This window comes from Ctenopharyngodon idella, chromosome 22 (assembly GCF_019924925.1).
Source record: "Ctenopharyngodon idella isolate HZGC_01 chromosome 22, HZGC01, whole genome shotgun sequence".
Classification (NCBI taxonomy): domain Eukaryota; kingdom Metazoa; phylum Chordata; class Actinopteri; order Cypriniformes; family Xenocyprididae; genus Ctenopharyngodon; species Ctenopharyngodon idella.
Window position 1 is genome coordinate 25,479,198 of NC_067241.1, and position 20,979 is coordinate 25,500,176.

At 36.5% G+C, this 20,979-nt stretch overlaps 1 protein-coding gene across 3 annotated transcripts in view; it reads left to right on the plus strand.

Moving 5' to 3' along the window:
- The first annotated feature begins 208 nt into the window (after positions 1–208).
- The window catches only part of eif4ba (eukaryotic translation initiation factor 4Ba), a 28,959-nt gene continuing 8,188 nt past the window's right edge, over positions 209–20,979 (plus strand). For 2 of the 3 annotated variants that reach the window (XM_051880057.1, XM_051880058.1), the window contains exons 1-13: positions 209–373; positions 2,351–2,491; positions 6,103–6,308; positions 7,806–7,922; positions 8,195–8,249; positions 8,341–8,484; positions 8,789–8,914; positions 11,204–11,368; positions 11,471–11,711; positions 14,130–14,218; positions 14,393–14,636; positions 18,266–18,300; positions 18,646–18,775. In XM_051880057.1, coding sequence (XP_051736017.1) covers positions 361–373; positions 2,351–2,491; positions 6,103–6,308; positions 7,806–7,922; positions 8,195–8,249; positions 8,341–8,484; positions 8,789–8,914; positions 11,204–11,368; positions 11,471–11,711; positions 14,130–14,218; positions 14,393–14,636; positions 18,266–18,300; positions 18,646–18,775 — 1,706 coding nt within the window. In that variant the 5' untranslated portion in view covers positions 209–360. The remainder of the gene's footprint in view (positions 374–2,350; positions 2,492–6,102; positions 6,309–7,805; positions 7,923–8,194; positions 8,250–8,340; positions 8,485–8,788; positions 8,915–11,203; positions 11,369–11,470; positions 11,712–14,129; positions 14,219–14,392; positions 14,637–18,265; positions 18,301–18,645; positions 18,776–20,979) is intronic. The other variant, XM_051880059.1, reaches the window with a different exon arrangement.

Consider the following 20,979-nt stretch of genomic DNA (forward strand, 5'->3'; position numbering starts at 1 on the left):
GATGTCACAAAAGTGTTAAAATGAATTGCAACCCAAAATGAATTGCATGAATTGTAACTCAAAACACAATAAATAAATTATTAAATAGAAATGCATTCAAATAAATAATAAATATGTATTAAAATAAAGTTGACTGAATAAAATATAAAATACTGAAAACCCCTGATCTAATGCAATGGTATTTGTGCATTTTAAATAGGGTCTACGTGTCCAAATACTTTTGGGAGACATTGTTTACGTGCATTGACAACCACCTAACCCAACCCATAAAGCCTACATTACCCAGCGCTGAGTGTACCGTGACGTCATGCAACAAGCCACGCCCCCATCCGGGGATATGACACGCACTCCTTCTCCAGCATGGCGGCTTCAGGTGAGGATTTTATAGATTTGTGCCTGGGCCGGTTAGGAATTTTCGGGTGCGACGTGTCATTTGTGTCAGGGAAATTTCTTTCAGTGGCAGATAAAGTGTGTCCGAGATGATCTTCACCGTGATGCAGGCGAATTAGCGACGAGGGCTGATTGTAAAAGCTTGATCTTGAGTTGTGAAGGGACGCTGCGTCGAAACTGCACCAGCAGCTGTATGTGCATATGCGAAAACATATTGATCAGCTTACTTACTTTCTCTTCAGACAACACGGAAGCGCTGTTTACATTGCTTACGGCACATTTTTCTCTTCGTTTCTCAGGCAGAAAATGAAGCACATGCAGCCAAGCCCGTGTCTATATGCTCGCTGCTTTGTGTTGTTTTCGTTACATTGCAACTATTTCGTTTTCCGAATGTGAATGCAGTATTTCTTTGCTTTGTTTACAAGACACGAACGAAATAAACAATTGGCTCGAGCGCATGTATATAAGCGCAGGCGCAGAGTTGAGGGAGGGGCTGCTGTAACTTCATACATTCACTGAACACCTTCCCGCGTTTATCTGACAGATTTCATCGCCTTGTACGAGCATAACTTGCTTATGGTGCAAAAGCACGTTCCTCAGTTTTCATTATGTTTTTGCTGCTCTCATCACTGTCCTAGGACAGTATAACTCATTTGGGGAGATCTGCTGTCCCAGGACAAGCAAGCTGTTTTTGGTTGAACGCTCTGTGTTGATTTATTAGAAGGGCCATTTAACAAAATAACTGGCGTTTCCCTTCCTAATGCCTCTTTTAACTGTTGTGTTAACAGAAATGCACCATTTTTTCAATATATGAATTTTTTACTTATTATATTTTGTATTTTTTACTACATATTGTTTTTTTTACTTATTATTGTTTTACTTATTTTTTCTGCTTTTTTATTTTTACTCAATTGTATTTTTATTTTTGTTATTTTTATTATTTGATTAACTTTTTCTCTCCTTTTTTTTATTTATTTATTTTTTTAGTTAAATCATCTTTTTAATCGCTATTTTCTTATTTTTGTTTGTGCATAAGATATCGTAAAATTTCCGTCTGGTTTCAATGGTTTTGAACAAAGACTCGATACACATAAACATTATTTTTCTAATAGAATTGAAAAATCGTACAGTGTACTTTAAAAATCTCCTTGTCAAACTGGAAAAGGCACACATTTCGCGGAATGAATCAAATAAAAACAAATAAAAAATATACATTCATACATGAATCTAAGGCACTTTTTTGGAAGTTCTTCTGGTCCTGAAAAGATGTAACTTTAATTGAGATCTCACACCCCAAATTCCCATGCAGCAGTCCTAAGAGAAAACGGAACAAAACACTTTTTTAAGATTCAAATGTGATTCAGTATTGAAATGATACTATGTTTTGACTTTGTAGGTATCACGGGACAGTATAATCATAATTCATAGAGTTGTCAGAGACTCTTTCTTCCTTCTACTTTCACAGGTCACTGCCACTCTAAAACCCAGGATGATGTTGTCAGGACTTTAGCACTTTGTTTTGGTTTTGCAGCGGGGTGTCGTAGCCCTACAGTAAACACTGATTCAGTTCCGACAGAGCTGGAATGTCCTGACAGTGCAGTTTGTCACAAAAGAGCTCAGAAGCATGTAGTAACTCACGACAATGCCTCTCTCCAGGTGTTAACTGCAGCAGTCCGCAACAGATGAGAGTCAGTCGTGCCTGAAAATAGATATTCTTGATTTCCAAATGCTGTAGTTTGTCTATGCAAATTATGTAGGGCTGGTTACTTCACATTTCCCCTTGACACTGACTTAAATTTAATGCAAAGGAAGTACTCTAACTTTGCATTGTTCAATTGCATATTTGTGGATCTTTTGCTTTGTCATCTAATTGCAGGCATAATGATGTTATATTATAAATGTGTATGTATATACTTTTAATGCTGTTTTCAGCACATACTATTTGTTTGTTTCTTGACAGCTAAAAAGAATAAGAAAAAGGGTAAGACCCTTACCCTGACCGACTTTTTAGCGGAGGACAGCGGGGGAAATGCTCCACCGAGTTACGCGCCCACAAAGCCCACAAGCTGGGCCGACGAGACCGATGACCTGGAGGGAGATGGTGAGATTCAAATATGGAATATTTGAATATGGAATATGCCAACAAATATGAATGGTTGGCATTCTGCTTTCAAAATATGCTTTTACAGTCTTTTTTTATATATATATATATATTTCGATAAACTATAATCTGGGTCATTCTGTGTCAACTCAACCAGAGGTCTCCCATTTTATTTCTGGTGAAAGAAATATATAAATGTAGAAGAAAGGCAAAATATTAAATGTCATGGATGTATATTTACTGAGTAATCCACTACTATGTAGAGGGTTAATTTTCATGTTGATCATTTTCACCTGATATTTGCCAAATTACAGGGGGGTAAAAATGACTTTAGAAAGATGGCAGCATCGTTATTTTATTTTTACACAGAGATAGGTAGGTTTATTAGTAAAATCTGTTGACTTTAACAATCTTTGTTGGATTATGAATCAAGAAATGTATCTCCTTTTTTTTCTGTCAACACAATTGCATAGAACATACAGTACCTGTCTGAGTGCTATAAATAGTCTTTTTCCAAAGTTTGAATGCCTGTAACTCTAAAAGTATTAAATATATCCCAGTTTTCTTCTATATTCTCATTCTTAATAAACTTTTCTTTTGGATTCTTCATTTATAAGGCCCTATATGGTTCATTCCCATAGATAAGGGGATCTCAATGCGACTTCATGTCCAAATTGTTGAATTTTACTCATTTTCAATGGTTGAAAACCAAATGCGCGTAACTTTTTAACAGCTGATACTTACTGTGTTTAAAGGAGAATGTCTGAAGAACAAAAAATGAAACTAGTAATGTATTTCATTTCCTTCTATCAAAAAAATAGCTTACAACTGACCTCTGAAAGCTCATGATGTTACAAACTCAAATGACCTTTTCTTCCGTGAAACAAAAAATGAGATGTTTTGCATAATGTTCATGCTTCTCTTTTCCATTCAATAAATGCATATAGTGACTACAGGCTGTGAAGCCAAAAAAGGTCAAATAAAGCATAAAAGTATACTTTATGACTTATTCCAATTGTTACTTTTATTACACAGTAGCTAAGACCCATTGCTTAGGTCTACTCTTCACACAGTGAGCACAACAGCAGTCTATGTGGGCTGAACTGGATCATTTATCATTCAGTGACCACATCTTTCACAACCACCACCAAAACTCTGACCTACAGGCCAATTTTCACATGTTTACAAGATCTTTTCAAAACTTAAACAAGTTCAAAACCTAACATAATACAAAACTGAATAAGACAGCAATTTGCTAGTTTTCTACCATTGAAATATATTCCAAATACTATCAAAACAGATGCAGCTGAACACCTACACAGGTCTTTGTTTCATTCCTATCTATACAAACGGGGACGACTTAGTACAAATACACACTACAGTAGAAATAACTTTGTACTGAAATGTAAACATGTTTCATATACAGTGAATTCTATGCAGTAGAGCAGTGGTCGGCAATAGGCGGCCCGCGGGCCAAAACTGGCCCTCCAGCAATAATATCTGGCCCGCGCCCACAGCCAGATTATTTTAATAGCGGCTGGTTCTAAAATAGACCTTCGTCTCGCGGTGCCGTCTGTTATCACCTTATCTACACTGAACGCGACAAACCGACTGTTGCAAAGCACTTGGACCACGTCAGAAATAGAACGGGGAATCCGTTTACTGTCGGGAATGTGTTGTCTCACGTCGCGCCGCGCTGCATCCAGTGTAGACAATATCATTATAATGGGCTCTATTATCTTTTGTAGCATCGCGCCGCTCGCATCCGGTGTCTTTAAAAACAGCGACAACTTTGTTTCAGATAAGACACACCGGCTTTGCATTCACAAAACTAGGTAGGATGAGCGCATAGTTGTCTTTCCATTCTTCTTTGTATGCCCTTTTTTCGGTCAACTTTCCTCTTTAGACTTTTTGATAGTGCCATTTTCTCTCACCAGCTATCTTAAATGTTAACATCACTCTGCACACGACGTAATAGTGTACCTCCAGCACGCAAATATTAAAAAAAGAAAATGCAGTTTAGTACGTGAGGATGCCAAGGAATAATTCTGAGTGTAAAAGTAGGCTACTTCAAATAGTTATTACAATAAGTTAGGGTCCATTGTGTAACAAGCAAATTAAAATGTTACACATTTATTATTCACAATATGGAAAGAGAAAATAAAACATAGTTCGTTAAGAGCATGACTCAAACATTCCATTAATGGGCTTGTTCAAGTTATATTTATCCATTCCTCATCTTCCACACGTGTGTTTTAGCAAGGCGGTCTGTGTTGAAAGTTGGTGAATGAAGATACTTGCCAGGTTACGTGTCACTGCTCTGCTTTATTAATTTATCCAGTGTAAAACCCGGACACTGCCTCACAAATGTGGCTTTTTGTTAATAACTGTCCTACTACAGGATTTAACACAGAGTAACAGCTCACTACCAGTTAAAAGACACTATTGCAGTTTTTCACAGGCAATTCTAGTTGCATTTTTCAGTTAATTTCTTAAATTATACTTTGACTATGTTCTGGCCCGCCATCTAGTGGCAAATTTTTTTTTTTGGGCCCGATGCCAAACTTAATTGCCAACCCCTGCAGTAGAGAGAGACTCTTGTTTTGTGAAGAAATTTTAAAAAAAAAAAAAAAGAAAAGAAAACATTGTATAATGCTACCAGGTAGTGTTTTTTTTTTTTTTTATGTCATTGATTTATGAGTGACAAAGTGTGTTTGTTGAGTAAAAGCCTTTGCTAGTGCTAGTAGTTGATCTGAGACATGTATGAAGAGTTTTGGTAGTTTTAGTGCATTTTGAATGTGATATTTACTGCTGTGCCAAACTGAAAGTTACTGGAGAACTGTGTGAAGAGTTTTTTAAAAAGGGTTAGTTCACCCAAAAATGAAAAATCTGTCATTAATTACTCACCCTCATGTCGTTCCAAACCCGTAAAACATTTTTTTTCATCTTCAGAACACAAATGAAGATCTTTTCGTTGAAATCTGAGAGCTTTCCCTCCATTGGCAGCCATGCAACTACCACTTTGCCGCTTCAAAAAGTTCATAAAGAGATTGAAAGCTAATCCATGTAAATTAAGTGGTTTAGTTGAAATATTCTGAAGAGACACGATTTATATGATGAACAGATTGAATTTAGGCTTTTATTCACATATAAACATTGATCATCGAACATAAACAGAAGCTCAACCAAGAAAGATTGACGCACAAGAACAAACCTTTCATAAAAGTTCAGATGTGAGGGTGACGACATGAGGGTAATTAATGACAAAATTGTCATTTTTGGGTGAACTAAGCCTTTAAGTATTGAGAAACATGCCCTTGAGATTGTAAAAAGCTGTAAGGATGATGATCACATTTGATACCTGGCACAATGCCTCTTTCTTTCTCACAGAAAGTTGTCTTTTGGGTTCAGAATATAATGGGTTCATAATAAAATGTCTTGTGGATTATTATTATGTGGTGCCTTTTTGGAGCTTGACAGCTCCTGGTCACTGTTACTTGTATGGGAAAGAGCAGCTTACAGAGGATAAGGAAAGTCATTTGGGTTTGAATCAACATGCGGGTGAGTAAATGAAGATAGAACTATCCCTAATCGACTTCACTTATTTACAGTTACTACTTCCTGGCACACAGAAGATGACGTGTACCGAGCGCCACCCATCGATCGGTCTATTCTGCCGACGGCTCCACGTGCTGCCCGTGAGCCCAACATCGACCGCTCCCGTCTGCCCCGCAGCCCCCCCTACACTGCCTTCCTGGGCAACCTCCCCTATGACGTCACCGAAGACTCCATTAAAAACTTCTTCCGTGGACTCAGTGTGAGTTTCATGTCTTCCTGTGAGTCTGCAGAAGGAACATTCATGCGAATTCTCACATACGTTTTACTTTAACCCTTTCACACGTACGTTTTAAAATTCTAGCTGAGCCCCTGGCGGGGTTTTTGAGAGGAGCGTTATTTTAGAATGTATCACCTTATTATTTCCATGGTGACGCGTCAAGTTTGTCATATCAAAACATGGGTTCTGCCAAACAGCATCTGCTACAGTTTTTAGACTTGTGCTATTTTGCATGTCTCAGAACACCTTGTTGTAAATAGTGCATGAAGAAGATGATTTTCGAAGTTGTTTTTAGAACACAGCTGAGTTTCATCAACACGAGTTTCTAGAGTAGTTGTAAGGATTTTTTTTTTAATAACTGGAAGTCTAAATTTGGTGGTGATGACTTTCAGATGCCATTACAACTTCAACAATGCAAGATACTAAATAGTACAAGTTTATTTTGTATATCTATTTAATATGAAAACACTCTAAACTTTGATCTGTCAAATGTTCTTTTACTACATTAACACAGTGTCAGCTCTAGTTTAGCAGTTAGAAAAGTGATTATTTTTCCACAAAATAGTGCATTGCATTATGTATCTTTATTTTTATGTACTTACACTACCGTTCAAGTGTTTAGGTCTTTTATTAAAGATCTTTTATTCAGAAAGGATGCATTAAATTGATCAAAAGTGACTGTAAAGTCATTTAACATTTTTACAAGATTTTTATTTCAAATAAATGTCCTTTTCATCAAAGAATCCTGAAAAAATTGCATCACAGTTTCCAAAAAAAAAAAAAAAATTAAGCAGCACAACTGTTTCCAACATTGACAATAATAAATCTTTCGTGAGCAGCAAATCAGCATATTAGAATGATTTCTGAAGGATCAAGTGACTGAAGACTGGTGTAATGATGCTGAAAATTCAGCTTTGACATCACAGGAATAAATTACAGTTTAAAATATATTGAAATAGAAAACAGTGATTTTAAATTGTGATAATATTTCACTATATTACTGTTTTTACTCTATTGTTGATCAAATAAATGAACAATAAGTGAACATATGAGACTGCTTTCAAACACAGAAAAATGTTCTTTTCAACAGTAATATATTTGTTCATATAATCCTTCGATTTGTATGAATCAGTTCAATATGCAGATTGTCTAAATCAGAATAAACCCTGAAACCAGCATTTCGGCAACGTTTCCTTTTGTCCAAAAGCTGCTAGATGGTACAGAACTGATTTAATAAAATGGATCAGGATGCAGGGGTCTTGAGATACAACTTCAATTTGATTCAATTATCATTTTTAATTTAGTTTTAACTTCACACTCCATTCTAAAAATGCAAAACATGCCTTAAGATGCTAGAAAAACAGACAAACACCATGCCACATTAAATAAAGTAGCGGACAGAACATGAAGAATTGTTGCAGTTTTCTAGCCCATAGAGTAAAGCATGACAAATATTACCAACGTATTTTATTCATACAGATCAGTGCAGTTCGCCTCCCGAGGGAGCCCAGTAACCCAGAACGGCTGAAAGGCTTTGGTTATGCAGAGTTTGATGACGTGGATTCTCTGCTGCGCGCACTCAGTCTCAATGAAGAGGTGAGATCCGATTGTCAGTCATGTTACTTTGTTATTATATGTCTAATGACTAACTATCTAACTTATTCTTTACCTGAAAACCTGAGCAAGTACGTAAATGGTTCTGTATTATAGCACTCACTATTGGTGTTAGGGTTATTTCAATGGTGGCCACATGGTGGTGCATGTTATCTGTTACATTTGTACAAAATAAAGGTGCATGCTCACAGCTTGTTTAATGAGCAGCAGTGTAGTATTCTTATATTAACCTTATCTTCCTACTCTCTTTCTAGAACCTTGGGAATCGTAGGATCCGTGTAGACATCGCTGACCAGTCCAATGAGAAAGGTCTGAAGCTGAGAAACCGATCTGTGAACTTTGTATTATTGGAAAAAATGTATTTCCATATTTACAATCATTTTTGTATTCTCCTGCTCAGAAAGAGACGATCGCTCCATGTCCGGGCGGGACCGTAACCGCAGTGAGCGAGACATGGGCCCAGACAAGACTGATTCTGACTGGCGGGCACGGCCTAAATCTGACTCCGACGATGGACCACGAAGGGACGAGGGTTTTGGAGAGCGTAAGCGATTATTTAATCTGACAAGTATTTGTTAGAGCAATAGTATGAGAGGACACTACTTTGAATCTCTAGTTTGACAAACAACTTCTCATTGTTAGCCACATGACAAGCTACTAGCAAAATGTATTATAAGTTTATATGCAACAGTCTTCACACACGGCACATGTATTTGACATGCTGTTGAGTAATTGGTTATTTGGCCAGCGTTGAATAGGGAGTACAATAAAATATATCCAGACATTGTGCAGTTTAAAGTTTTTAACATTTGTTTCAAATAGATGGATTTTTACCATCTTCTTCTTAGGATCCAGAGATCGATATGATTCAGACCGTGGCCAGCGGTGGGACAATGATCGTTACGATCGTGATGGCGGGAGAGACAGATACCGGGAACGTTATGACGACAAAGAGCGCAGAGACTACGACAGAGGTATATAACACCTTCATAGATTTCAGTTCTGCACTAGAGGTCTGCGCAGGACTGTTTTTTTCATCTTGCTCCCGCTAGGTTTTATTCTGCACCCGCCCTCTCCTGCTTAAAATTCACTCTTGTGTTCACCTGCTATCTGCTTAGAATGATTTTCTTTACGACTCCACTAAATTTAGGATCTCATTTCAAGAATCTCACATTTAAATTTCCCTTAAAGAAAGAGTGATTGGGGATAACAAATATGAAATGTTGGCTATACAAGAATTTTATGTTATTTTTGTCTTATCGTGATACTGTCAACACAGTAAAAAAATGGGCTAAATTAAATACGATATCTGTCACTCAAAATGATAAGCCAAAAATATAAATAAACAAAAACTGTTGGCTTACTAGTTATACTGCAAAGTGAAATCTTTTATTTTTAACATTCATGCAAGAGCTGACTGCATCTCTCCTCCAAAATCCGACCACAAAGGCTGAATGTTCTCTCTGATGGTGCACTCATGGCCGGGATGCGAATAACATATCTTGCCAGGTTGCTCAGGGCAGGGAACTGGGAATTGTGTGAATGCCACGACTGAAAGTTTTGTTCACTTCAAGTTCAAGTGTGGATATGCTGTTATCAAAGAATGTCAGGAGTGGCCGGGCCATTGTCAGAACGCTCGCTCTCGTCCAGAGAACACCAGAGTTACTGACCGCTACTGTCTTTCATTGGGAAATTTAATCCTGCGCGCAAGAAATCGGATTGGGAATGCAGACCTCTATTCTGCACTGACAAATCACTTGAGGTTGAGCTTTGGGCATTTTTTAAATGTTAATTTCCCCCTTGTGACAATTCCAATTTCAGCCAGCAATCTTAAGAATGGATAATTAACTTTCGTTTTCATACAGTACTGTATATACACTAGCGTTCAAAAGTTTGTGGTCTGTATGACATTTTGAAAGAATCTTGTGCAGGCTGCATTTATTTGCTCAAAAATACAGAAAAAACAGTAATATTGTGAAATAGTATTAAATTCAAAATAACTGTTTTCTATTTGAAAATATTTAAAAATGTAATTTATTTCTTTGAGGTCAGAGCTGAATTTTCAGCATCATTGCTCCAGTCTTCAGTGTCACACGATCCTTCAGAAATCATTATAATATGCTGATTTGAGACTCAAGAAACATTTCTTATTATTATCAATGTTGAAAACAGTTGTGCTGCTTAATATTTTTGTAGAAGCTGTCAAAAAAAAAATTGTATTCTTTAATGAACAGAAAGTTTTAGCAAAAAAACAGCATTTATTTGAAATAAATCTTTTGTAACATTATAAATGTCTTTAATGTCATTTCTGATCAATTACGTTTCCTTTTTGATAAATAAAAAAAAAAAACTTACTGACCCCAAACGTGCATTTGAATAAATCTAAACAGACTGTACTAAATTTAGTAAATTTTGTATAAAATGAGCATTCATTTGTTTCATTTTATTTAGTTTTCATTTGTCATCACTAATTTTGGTGCTGTCAAGGAAAGATCATATTTACGAGTTGAACACACATGAATGCCACCACAGCGTCGTAAATGCAAGTGGGAAGCTCGAGATTTTCTTGAAGCCCCGAGTTTACGAGTTGGGGGCGTGTCATTGAGAAACGTGGCGAAATACCACAATACTTATAGGTATTTAGCAGTGACATTGTTAGGTTTTTTATTCACAGCATAATTTTCAGCATAAAATATAATAGCATTGTAATACAACAATATATAATATGTAACAAAGTTTACAATGGATTCATAAATTGAAAACATAAATCAAAAACACACCTGATGGGCATTCTTTGATCTTAATTTTCTAGAAGTAGAGTTTAAAAACCTTGCTGTATTTTTGTGTAGTTAATTAATTAAGAGAAGGTACATTGTGCTCCAAAGAAACTGGCTTGAAGGCACCAGACGTTGTAAACACGACTTTCCAACTCATAAATACAAACTTCACAGGAGGACTTGAACACACCATTTGTTTCCTATCTGTCTGTTATTGTTATTATTAAAACTAAAGTATTATTGTGCCTGGTTCAAAAAGAGGCTCTCAAAATAATGGAGCGCTGGCTTGGACTAATCCTGTTTACGCAAAAAAAACAAAATCCTACACCTGGTTTGAGGTTATAAATTTGTTACAATGAAAACTCTTAAATGAGCTTAAAAGAACAGAACAATCATTTCAAAACAACAAATATAAAATCCAACAAACTCTGTAATCTACATAAAACAGAACAAGCTTCCTAATTCTGTGTTTGTCATTATTTTCAGGTTTTGATTCACGCAGTGGCGGACGTCGACCATTTGGAAGCGGTTTTCGGCGTGACTATGACGACCGGAGGGACGATTTTCGGGGCAGCGGGGAGCGCTATGGAGACCGCTATGGTGACCGTGAAGAGAGATACGAGAGACGGGATGAGAAGCGCGAGGACAGAGGTGAGCTGATGCATTCGCATTTGTCTGGGTGACTCCAGGAACTGAACCTAAGAAAGTCTTTAATTAGATCATCCAAACAGACTATACTGCATCTGTGTTTAGGTCCCCCTCAGAGACCCAAGCTAAACCTGAAGCCTCGCAGTGTTCCCAAAGAGGAAGACCAGAGCAGCAGCTCTTCATCCTCTTCTGGACGAGCTGCGTCCATCTTCGGAGGAGCCAAACCAGTGGACACGGCCGCTAAAGAGAGGGAGGTGGAGGAGAGGCTTAAGAAAGAGCAAGAGAGACTGCAGAGACAGCTGGAGGAGGACAAGAACAGAGGACCTGAACGCAAGCCCAGAGAAAGGTACATTCCCACACTCCTCCACAGCGTTATTGAAAAAACTGCACATATATTTTCTCAATGTTGTTATATTGTACCTCTGAACCCAAATATTTATATAAAATTTATATATGAAAGTTTTTATATATATATATATATATATATAAAAAATTTTTCTCACATTTGTCTAATTTTTTCATAGCTGTTAAGAGCACTGTCTTTATTGACAGAATTTTCAGAAGGGGCTCTCTGCAATGCAGTAAGCACCAGAGAAAGATCCCAAGAGGGCACAGGGTTAGAGCAAGGAGGATTTAGTCTCCTCACACACCCATCAGGAACCTGATTATCAGGTCGTGCTTTCCCAGAGATTTGGCATCTACAGGATCGTGATGTGCAGCTATCGCGGCAGCATACACATTTAGGGTGGAGGGAGACAACCTTCGCTCCAGCTCTTCCTGCAGGAAGGAAAGCTCGGCTCTGATTGGGCATCTCCGGGGGTCTTCCTGGTGAGAAGAACACCACTCAACGAACAGGTTCCACTTCAAGGAATAGGCATGGCTCATAGAGGGTGCTCTCGCAGAAGTGATGGTGTCTACCACCGCCTGGGGTAGATCATCTAGGACCTCTGCGTCCCGTCCACACATGGAGGTTCCAGATATCTGGACGCAGGTGCCAGAGGGTTCCCCGTCTCTGAGAAAGTAGGTCCTTCCTCAGAGGAAATGCGCCAGGGAGGGGCTATCGTGAGTAGCATCAGTTCTGGGAACCAGATCCGGTTGGGCCAGTAAGGCACAGCTAGTAAGACCTGCTTCTCATCCTCCCTGACATTGCACAGTGTCTGTGCAAGTAGGCTCACTGGGGGAAACTGTGGGTCCCGGGGTCAGCTGTGTGCCAGTGCATCCGTGCCGAAGGTCCCCTCGGTCAGGGAGTTAAACAACTGTCAACTGACTTGTCTGGAGAGGCAAACAGATCTACCTGTGCGCCTCCAAAGTGTCTCCTGCCGGAGTAATTGTCACTTGGTGCGTGCCGTGTTGCCGCGCACCATTTTGGGACTCAGCTGTGAAGCTTGTGCTGCTGAAACGGCTTCATATGAAGCAATCCTAGTGGCGTAACTGCGGCTGTGGATGCCTTATGCCCCAGGAGCCTCTGAAATAGTTTCAGCAGAGCCGCTGTTCTGCCCTTGAGAGAATTCAAGCAGTTCAGCACCGACCAAACCCTGTCCTCAGTGAGGCATGCTGTAAGGTTGACCGAGTCCAACTCCATACTGAGAAAAGAAATCCTCTGCGTGGGGGAGAGTTTGCTCTAAAGATAAAAAAAAAAACTGCTTTTATGACATACCGAGCTTACAGCGAACATCCAAAACAGTGTGTAAGGCTAAACATGCTCATTATATATGTGTACATTAGAGCTGCATGATTCTGGATAAAATGAGAATAACGATTTTTTTGTTTCAAATAGAGATCACGATTCTCCCACGATTCTGAATATACAACCAAACAAAATAACATGTAATTTACTAGAGGTTCTGACAAAATATCAATTGCTGACTCTAATTGCTGGAAAATGTTTGAATGAATTATTTTAAAAAAGGTTTTGAATGAATTCAGTGACTCTGGTGATGCTGGATGAATCAATGTTTTTGAACAAATCTTTTGAATGAACGATTCAATGACCAGTAATTAGATGTAATTGATACAACCGTTATTTGACATGCCAAGTTCGTTTCAAAAGGTAGTTTGCTCTATTTTGATCACTATCGTAGACATCGGTGTTTAAATACTAACTTAAAACTTATATCTCAGTACTTCTGTGATAATGTGAATATTTGTAACACAGAAATAACTAATGTGTGATTCAAAACGGCTCTCTCTGGCAGCACGAACACAGATTTGAACGTTCCGGTATGATTTTGTCAAATGTTTAATAGACGCGGGAGAATCGTTGTCATTAATAAAGTAGGATCACGTGGGTGCTTGAATCGAGATCGCAATCTTTTTATGATTAATCGAGCAGCTCTAGTGTACATATGATGGTATTTTTACCAGCTGAGAACTCAATAAGAGCTTATAAAATGGTAAAAAAAAAAAAAGCAGGAATTCCTCTGTTACACACAAACTAAGAATGGCTGAAAGGAGATGGTGGTTCAAACACCTGTACCGATCTGTAATGGGCAACGTAGCTCTTAAGATGGGAAGAACCAGGTGTGCTAATGGATTTTGTCCTTTTTAGGCTTGCATCTTTTGTGACATAACATCCTGTTTTTGGTTCGTTTAGATGTCTTTGGTCCATGTTGAATTCATATTTCAGTCAAACTGCACCAGAGTTTGAAAACACCCTTGCTGGCAAAGCACTTTTGATCGACTGAAAAACAAAAGAGACTTAATTTTTCACATGTCTTTCCTTTTTCTTTACAGTATTTTCACTCTCATTTTCTAATGCTCTCAGGCATCCCAGCTGGCGTAGTGAGGACCAAACAACTGAGCGCTCACGAACAGGAAGTGAGTCATCGCAAACAGGAAACACATCAAGCCGGGGTAAGTGATCACCTTATGCATAGGTCTGATAAAAGCAAGAAAAATCAACTAGCTTTATGAGTCCTGAACATTTGACACATGTAAATATAATCTACCATCATACTAACTGTCACTATGTACAGTGATTTATTAAAAAGAAACCCTCAGAATCCAATCCTTCTCCCCCTCCGACAGCGCCGAGGCGTCGAGAGAGTGAGCGCTCTGTAGAAAACGAGGTTTTCAGCAGCCGTGACGAGGAGTCATCCTCGCATGGAAGCCAGACTACTACTCCCAAGCAGGAGGGGCTGCCACTGAAAGTTGTTCCAGCACCGCCACCTAAAGAGAACGCCTGGGCGAAGAGGAGCACCGTGAGTGCAGGATCCAGTGAGAGTGACAGTAAACCTGTCATCTCTCCCAGCAGCAGCGCTCCACCCAAAAGGTTTCTATCTGGATTGCTATGTTATATCTAGATATATATTACTCAAAGACTTATGTTAGTATCATATATAATATATTATTTTGTATAGCATATAATTATATATACAATGTTTGGGATCAGTAAGTTTTTTGAAAGAAGTCTTTTTACCAAGGCTGCATTTATTTGTTCAAAAATAAGTAAAAACAATAATATTGTGAAATATTATTACAATTTAAAATAGCAATTCTATTTGAATATATTTTACAATGTAATTTTTGAAAAGATTTGCAAATTTTTTACTATTACCAATAAACACCAAAACAGTGGTGTTGCTTAATATTTTTGTGGAAACTGTGATACATTTTTTCAGGATTATTTGATTAATAGAAAGTTCAATAAAACAGCATTTATTTGAAATAGAAATATTTTGTAACATTATAAATGTTTTTACTGTCGCTTTTGATCCATATAATGCTTCCTTGCTAAATAAAAGTATTTCTTTTTTTAAAAAAGAAAAAAATCTTACTGACCCCAAACTTTTAAATGTTGGTGTATGCGTATGTGTTAGGGATGTTCATTTCGAGGGGTTTTCCCTGACCAACAACCGACGCTCGTTAACCAATCATTAATCTTTAAATGACAAGATTAGAATGTTAAATTAGAATTAAATTAAATTTTTTATATTTGTGACATTTTTTAGTGTCTGTGACATGAGGATTCACACATTGTCACGTCACGCACCTGCAGTGCTTCTGTGAACGGAGAAAAACAGAATAGATAAAATATATATAAAAGGAATAAAATAAATAGGCCTACATGAAATATATTTGACTTAATTAATAGATTAACAAAACGAAAGAAAAAAAATGCAACATGTAGGCTAGTATATGCTGAGTTTCGGTTCATTTTTGTGACCTGCTCCACAAACAAGTTAACAGAAAGGAAACATGAAACATTTAGATTTGTGCCAAATGAGAGAGGTACAATGCTGGTTTTAGTTTCGCTTTAAATAAAATCATTTTTGGCTCGACGTTTATAATGAATGCTTCTATAATTTGTTTTATTTTATAATTTTATATGTAATTTTACACTATAATTTTATAGCTACTTACATTTTCATTCATGTTCTGTTCTGAATATCGTTAAATTTAAAGGATTTGTTGTGGAGTGAGGGAAACTAAAATAGCATACATGTTTATAGTGTTCATAATGTTTGTAAACATTTCACTTGATTTACCGCTATTTTACATAATTTCTGAATGTAACAATAAAATGCCACTTATACGTGACTTATTTGTTTTTTCCTCTCAAAAAACGCCTTTAAAATTACTTAAATGACTTATTTAACCATTTACCTGGTCAAAATTCATACTGTCAGTTAGCTGGTTAATTATTATCATTATATATATATATATATATATATATATATACACACACATATATATGTATGTATATGTGTGTGTATGTATGTATATATATATATATATATACATTAGAGATGCACCGATACTAAATTTCTCTGCCGATACAGATAGCCGATTATTCACAATGATATCGGCCGATACTGATAGTTTGGTTTTTCTTAAGAAAAAAAAAAATCTCTCCCAAATAATGTTGCAAACCATACAGGGAACTCTCTCATTTGGTACACTACAATATTAGAGGTTACAATTAACAACAGAGGTATTATATTCAGCTGCTGTTTGTTTTCAGATATAATAATTACACTCAAATAAAAACTGAAATGTATAAAACTTAGTATCACATAAGGTAGTTTTCATAAGCACTTGTCTTCATGGCAAATTTACACAAACATATAATTAACAGTAAATAAGCTCCTCTCTAGTGTTTTTTATATATAGATATCTAAGGAACTGTGAACATTGGAAAACATTCCTGAGGTAACGTAAACGTAACATGATGTGACATATTGTTCATAAGCTGTTTTATTGACGTCTTTCCGCGGTTGAAACACAAATAAAGTGATAACATGAGATGTGATACATTCCGGTCAATTGTACAATATCTTTTAACATACCTTTGAACATACCTTTGATGTTCATTCATGTTTTTCGAAATATTACTTGTATTTAAGAGGAAGAAAAGACTCGCAATCCACGCTGCCGCCTGAACTGAGGCGTTACAGCGATCTGACACATCACATTTAAGAGCGTCAAACGCCATTTATTGTTTGAATTTCATGATAAAATGGACAGAATTTGAAAACTGAAATTCTTCTCAGAAGTAATAAAGCACAAAGCTTTTGCGATTATTGGATGAGAGGCGCTACAAATAATATTTGATGTAGGAAAAAAAATGCAGACCTGGCAACCCTGGCTTGAACTACGGGTGATTCATAGGGTCAAAAAGAGCCTGCTTTAACGTCACTATTTTTAAACTGTTAATGCATTAAAATTCAACACGAGTGATTTTCTTCACACACAGTATGTATGAGTTGCAGTCTGAACACGTCTTTTTGCACCTTTTTGATTGACAGGATATAATCGGCCCTGATCATCGACAGTTTTTAAACAATTGGCCGATGGCCGACAGTGATAATAATAGATTTTTTCGTCCGATACTGATTGTTGGCCGATACATCGGTGCATCTCTAATATATATATATATATATATATATATATATATATATACACACACACACACACACTACCAGTCAAAAGTTTGGAAACATTACTATTTTTAATGTTTTTGAACGAAGTCTCTTATGCTCATCAAGGCTGCATTTATTTAAATACAGAAAAAACAATAATATTGTGAAATAGTATTACAATTTAAAATTGTTTTTTTTCTATTTTAATATACTTTAAAATATAATTTATTTCTGTGATGCAAGGCTGAATTGTCAGCATCATTATTCCAGTCTTCAGTGTCACATGATCCTTCAGAAATCATTGTAATATGCTGATTTATTATCAATGTTGGAAACAGTTGTGCTGCTTAATATTATTTTATAGCCTGTGATACTTTTTCAGGTTTCTTTGATGAATAAAAAGTTAAAAAATATCAGCATTTATTTAAAATAGAAATCGTTTGTAACAATATACACTACCGTTCAAAAGTTTGGGGTCAGTAATTTTTTTTCTTTCTTTTTTTTTGAAAGAAATTAATACTTTTATTCAGCACGGGTGTGCTAAATTGATAAAAAGAGATAGTAAAGATTTATATTGTTAGAAAAGATTTATATTTTGAATAAATGCTGTTCTTTTTAACCTTTTTATTCATCAATGAATCCTGAAAAAAGTATAACAGGTTCCAAAAAAATATTAAGCAACACAACTGTTTTCAACATTGATAATAACTGAGTATCAAATCAGCATATTAGAATGATTTCTGAAGGATCATGTGACACTGAAGACTGGAGTAATGATGCTGAAAATTCAGCTTTGCATCACAGAAATAGATTATATTTTAAAGTATATTAAAATAGAAAACCATAATTTTAAATTGTAATAATATTTCACAGTATTACTGTTTTTTCTGTATTTATTATGAAATGAATGCAGCCTTAATGAGCTCAAAAACATTTAAAATAGTAATGTTTCCAAACTTCTGGCTGGTAGTGTATATATAAATGTAGAGCTTTTTAGAATTGTTCTGACTTCAGTTTTTTGATGTACTTTATTTTTCAGTGTGACAAGCTCAGCTGATGCTCAGAGAACTAAAGGTAAGATTTATAGGTTTGCAGATCCATTGAGACATGAAAAATAATGCTGGTGGAAGATCAGCTCATTCCATATTTGAATTTTCACACTCAAATCACTTCTGGAAACCCCTCTTAACATCACAATGGATTGACATCAGGGAGTTTTGGTGCTTTGCAGTTTTCGTGAGAGCTTGAACAGTGCAAAAGAAAATGTCCAGTAGGCTCCCTTCCTAAAAACGGCCTCTTAGAAATGTTCGGTTTGAAAGCAGTAAACTGCTCAAAGCTTTTTAGAAGCCTTCAGCCTAATGGAGGCTACTCCTTTTTTAGTAGAGTTGTCCTCTGCTGAACACTGGGCTCTCCTTACAGATGAAAACAAAACAGATGGGGTGCGCCGGGATCGAGGCCCCTCTCGGGGTCGCGGTGGGGCCTTGGGCTCTGGAGCAGGCAGGGGGCGTGGAGACGCAGCCAGCCGAGACCGAAGGAAGGAGACAGACAGGTTAGCTGCTCTCTGGCACCCCTTCTGCCCAAAAGTGTAGAGCTTTTTATTCATTTTTAGAAGGATATATTTAGTAATTTGCTATGGTGAGATTTTTCTCTTTAGATTTTATAAGAGGTTTGATTATATAAGTGTGGTGGTTGGACAAATCTGTCTCTGTGCTAGTTTGGCCCGTAGAGCACTGTGTCCATTCGCATCTTTCCAGTGTCAACAACAAAAAAGTGCAGTTTTTTGCTGATTTTTTTTTTTTAATCAATTGAATGATATTTCAGTGATTCACTCATAAAGTCAGTTACTTGTGATGATGAAACCTGAAGAAAGAGTCACTGAAAAATGCCCACCACTAAAACACAGACTGACAGTCTGGAACAAGATATGCGGAGTGATACAAACAGTGAAGTCAGTGGGCTATTTGACCAAACAACAGTTTAAACTTAAACAGTTTTTTACTTGCACTGTAAACCCTGAATAATTTGGCAAAACTCAAAAAATTTGAGGCAATTTTTAAGTTAAGAAATTCAAAGTTTAAGTATGCAGAACTGGCAGATTTTTATTTTGTACTCATACATTTTAATTGTTCTTAACTTGAAATATTTGAGTACACTCATACGTTTAACTTAAAATTATCATGTAACCCCAATGTAAACATTTTTATTAGTATAAAATTAGTTACACTAATTAACAAGCTAATTCAGAAAATGCTTGCTAATTTGCTAACATGTAAACAATAGCATGGTGTTGCACTTGCTGAATGAGTACAGCAATATAAAGCATTTAACATACTTGCTCTCAAACCAAGCCGTATGCATCACTTGTCACCATGATGGTAACTCTCCAAAAACCCACTTTAACAGAAACTCTTCAAAATTAGCATAACAAAACATTAATCACTACTAAATATCACACTTAACATTAATCTTGCACAAAAAAAAAAAAAAAAAAAATTATATAACACTTACTGTTAGTTCACCCAAAAATGAAATTGCTGTCATTAATTACTCATGTCGTTCCACATCTATAAGACCGTCATTCACCTTCAGAACACAAATTAAGATATTTTTGATAAAATCCAGTGGCTCAGTGAGGCCTGCATCACCAGCAATAACACTCCCTGTTTCAGTGCCCATAAAGCTACTAAAAACATATTTAAAACAGTTCATATGACTGCAGTGGTTCAACCTTAATATTATAAAGCAACGAGAATAACCAAATAGCGACTTTATTCCACAATATCTAGTGATGGGTGATTTCAAAACACTGCTTCATGAAGCTTCGAAGCTTTACGAATCTTTTGTTTCGAATCAGTGTTTCAGAGTGCCAAAATCCCATGATTTCAGTAAACGAGGCTTCGTTAAGTCATAAGTGTATTGAAACTTCAATAGTTCACGTGACTCTGGCAGTTTGATATACCACTTATTTGAAACAAAAGATTCGTAAAGCTTCGAAGCTTCATTAAGCAGTGTTTTGAAATCACCCATCACTAGATATTGTTGGATAAAGTCGTTTTTTTTTTTTTTTGGCACACAAAAAGTATTCTCTTCATTCCATAACATTAAGGTTGAACCACTGTAGTCACAAGAACTGTTTTAAATATGTTTTTAGTATCTTTCTGGGCATTGAAAAAGGAAATGATCTTGCTGGCAATGGAGGCCTCACTGAGCCATCGGATTTCATCAAAAATATCTTAATTTGTGTTCCAAAGATGAACGAAAGTCTTACGGGTGTGGAACGACATGAGGGTGAGTAATTAATGACAGAATTTTCATTTTTGGGTGAACTAACCCTTTAATTTTAGCATTTACTCTACCTTTCGAGTGAAATAGGCAAAGCATGCTGGGAAATCCCAGCCCAGTTTGTCTAAATTAAAAATGTAGACAAACTGGGCTGGGATTTCCCAGCATGCTTTGCCAGAAATAAGTTCATAAAACTCAACACAATTAAACAGTTGAGTTTACTTAAAATATATCAGTTCTGTGAACTTAAAAGAAGAAGAAAGTGCTAAATACTCATTAGAGTTAATTTGACTGAACTAATTTGTTTAATTTAAGTTTGTCCTGCTCAAACCAATTAATTATTTTGAGCGTTAGAGTTTACAGTGTGTGCAAGTATTTGCAAATATCTCTGGGCAAGATGCATTTGGCCTCAGGATCAAGAGAAATAGTGTATGGCTCCAGAGCAGGGGCCTCAATCTCAATTCAACAACA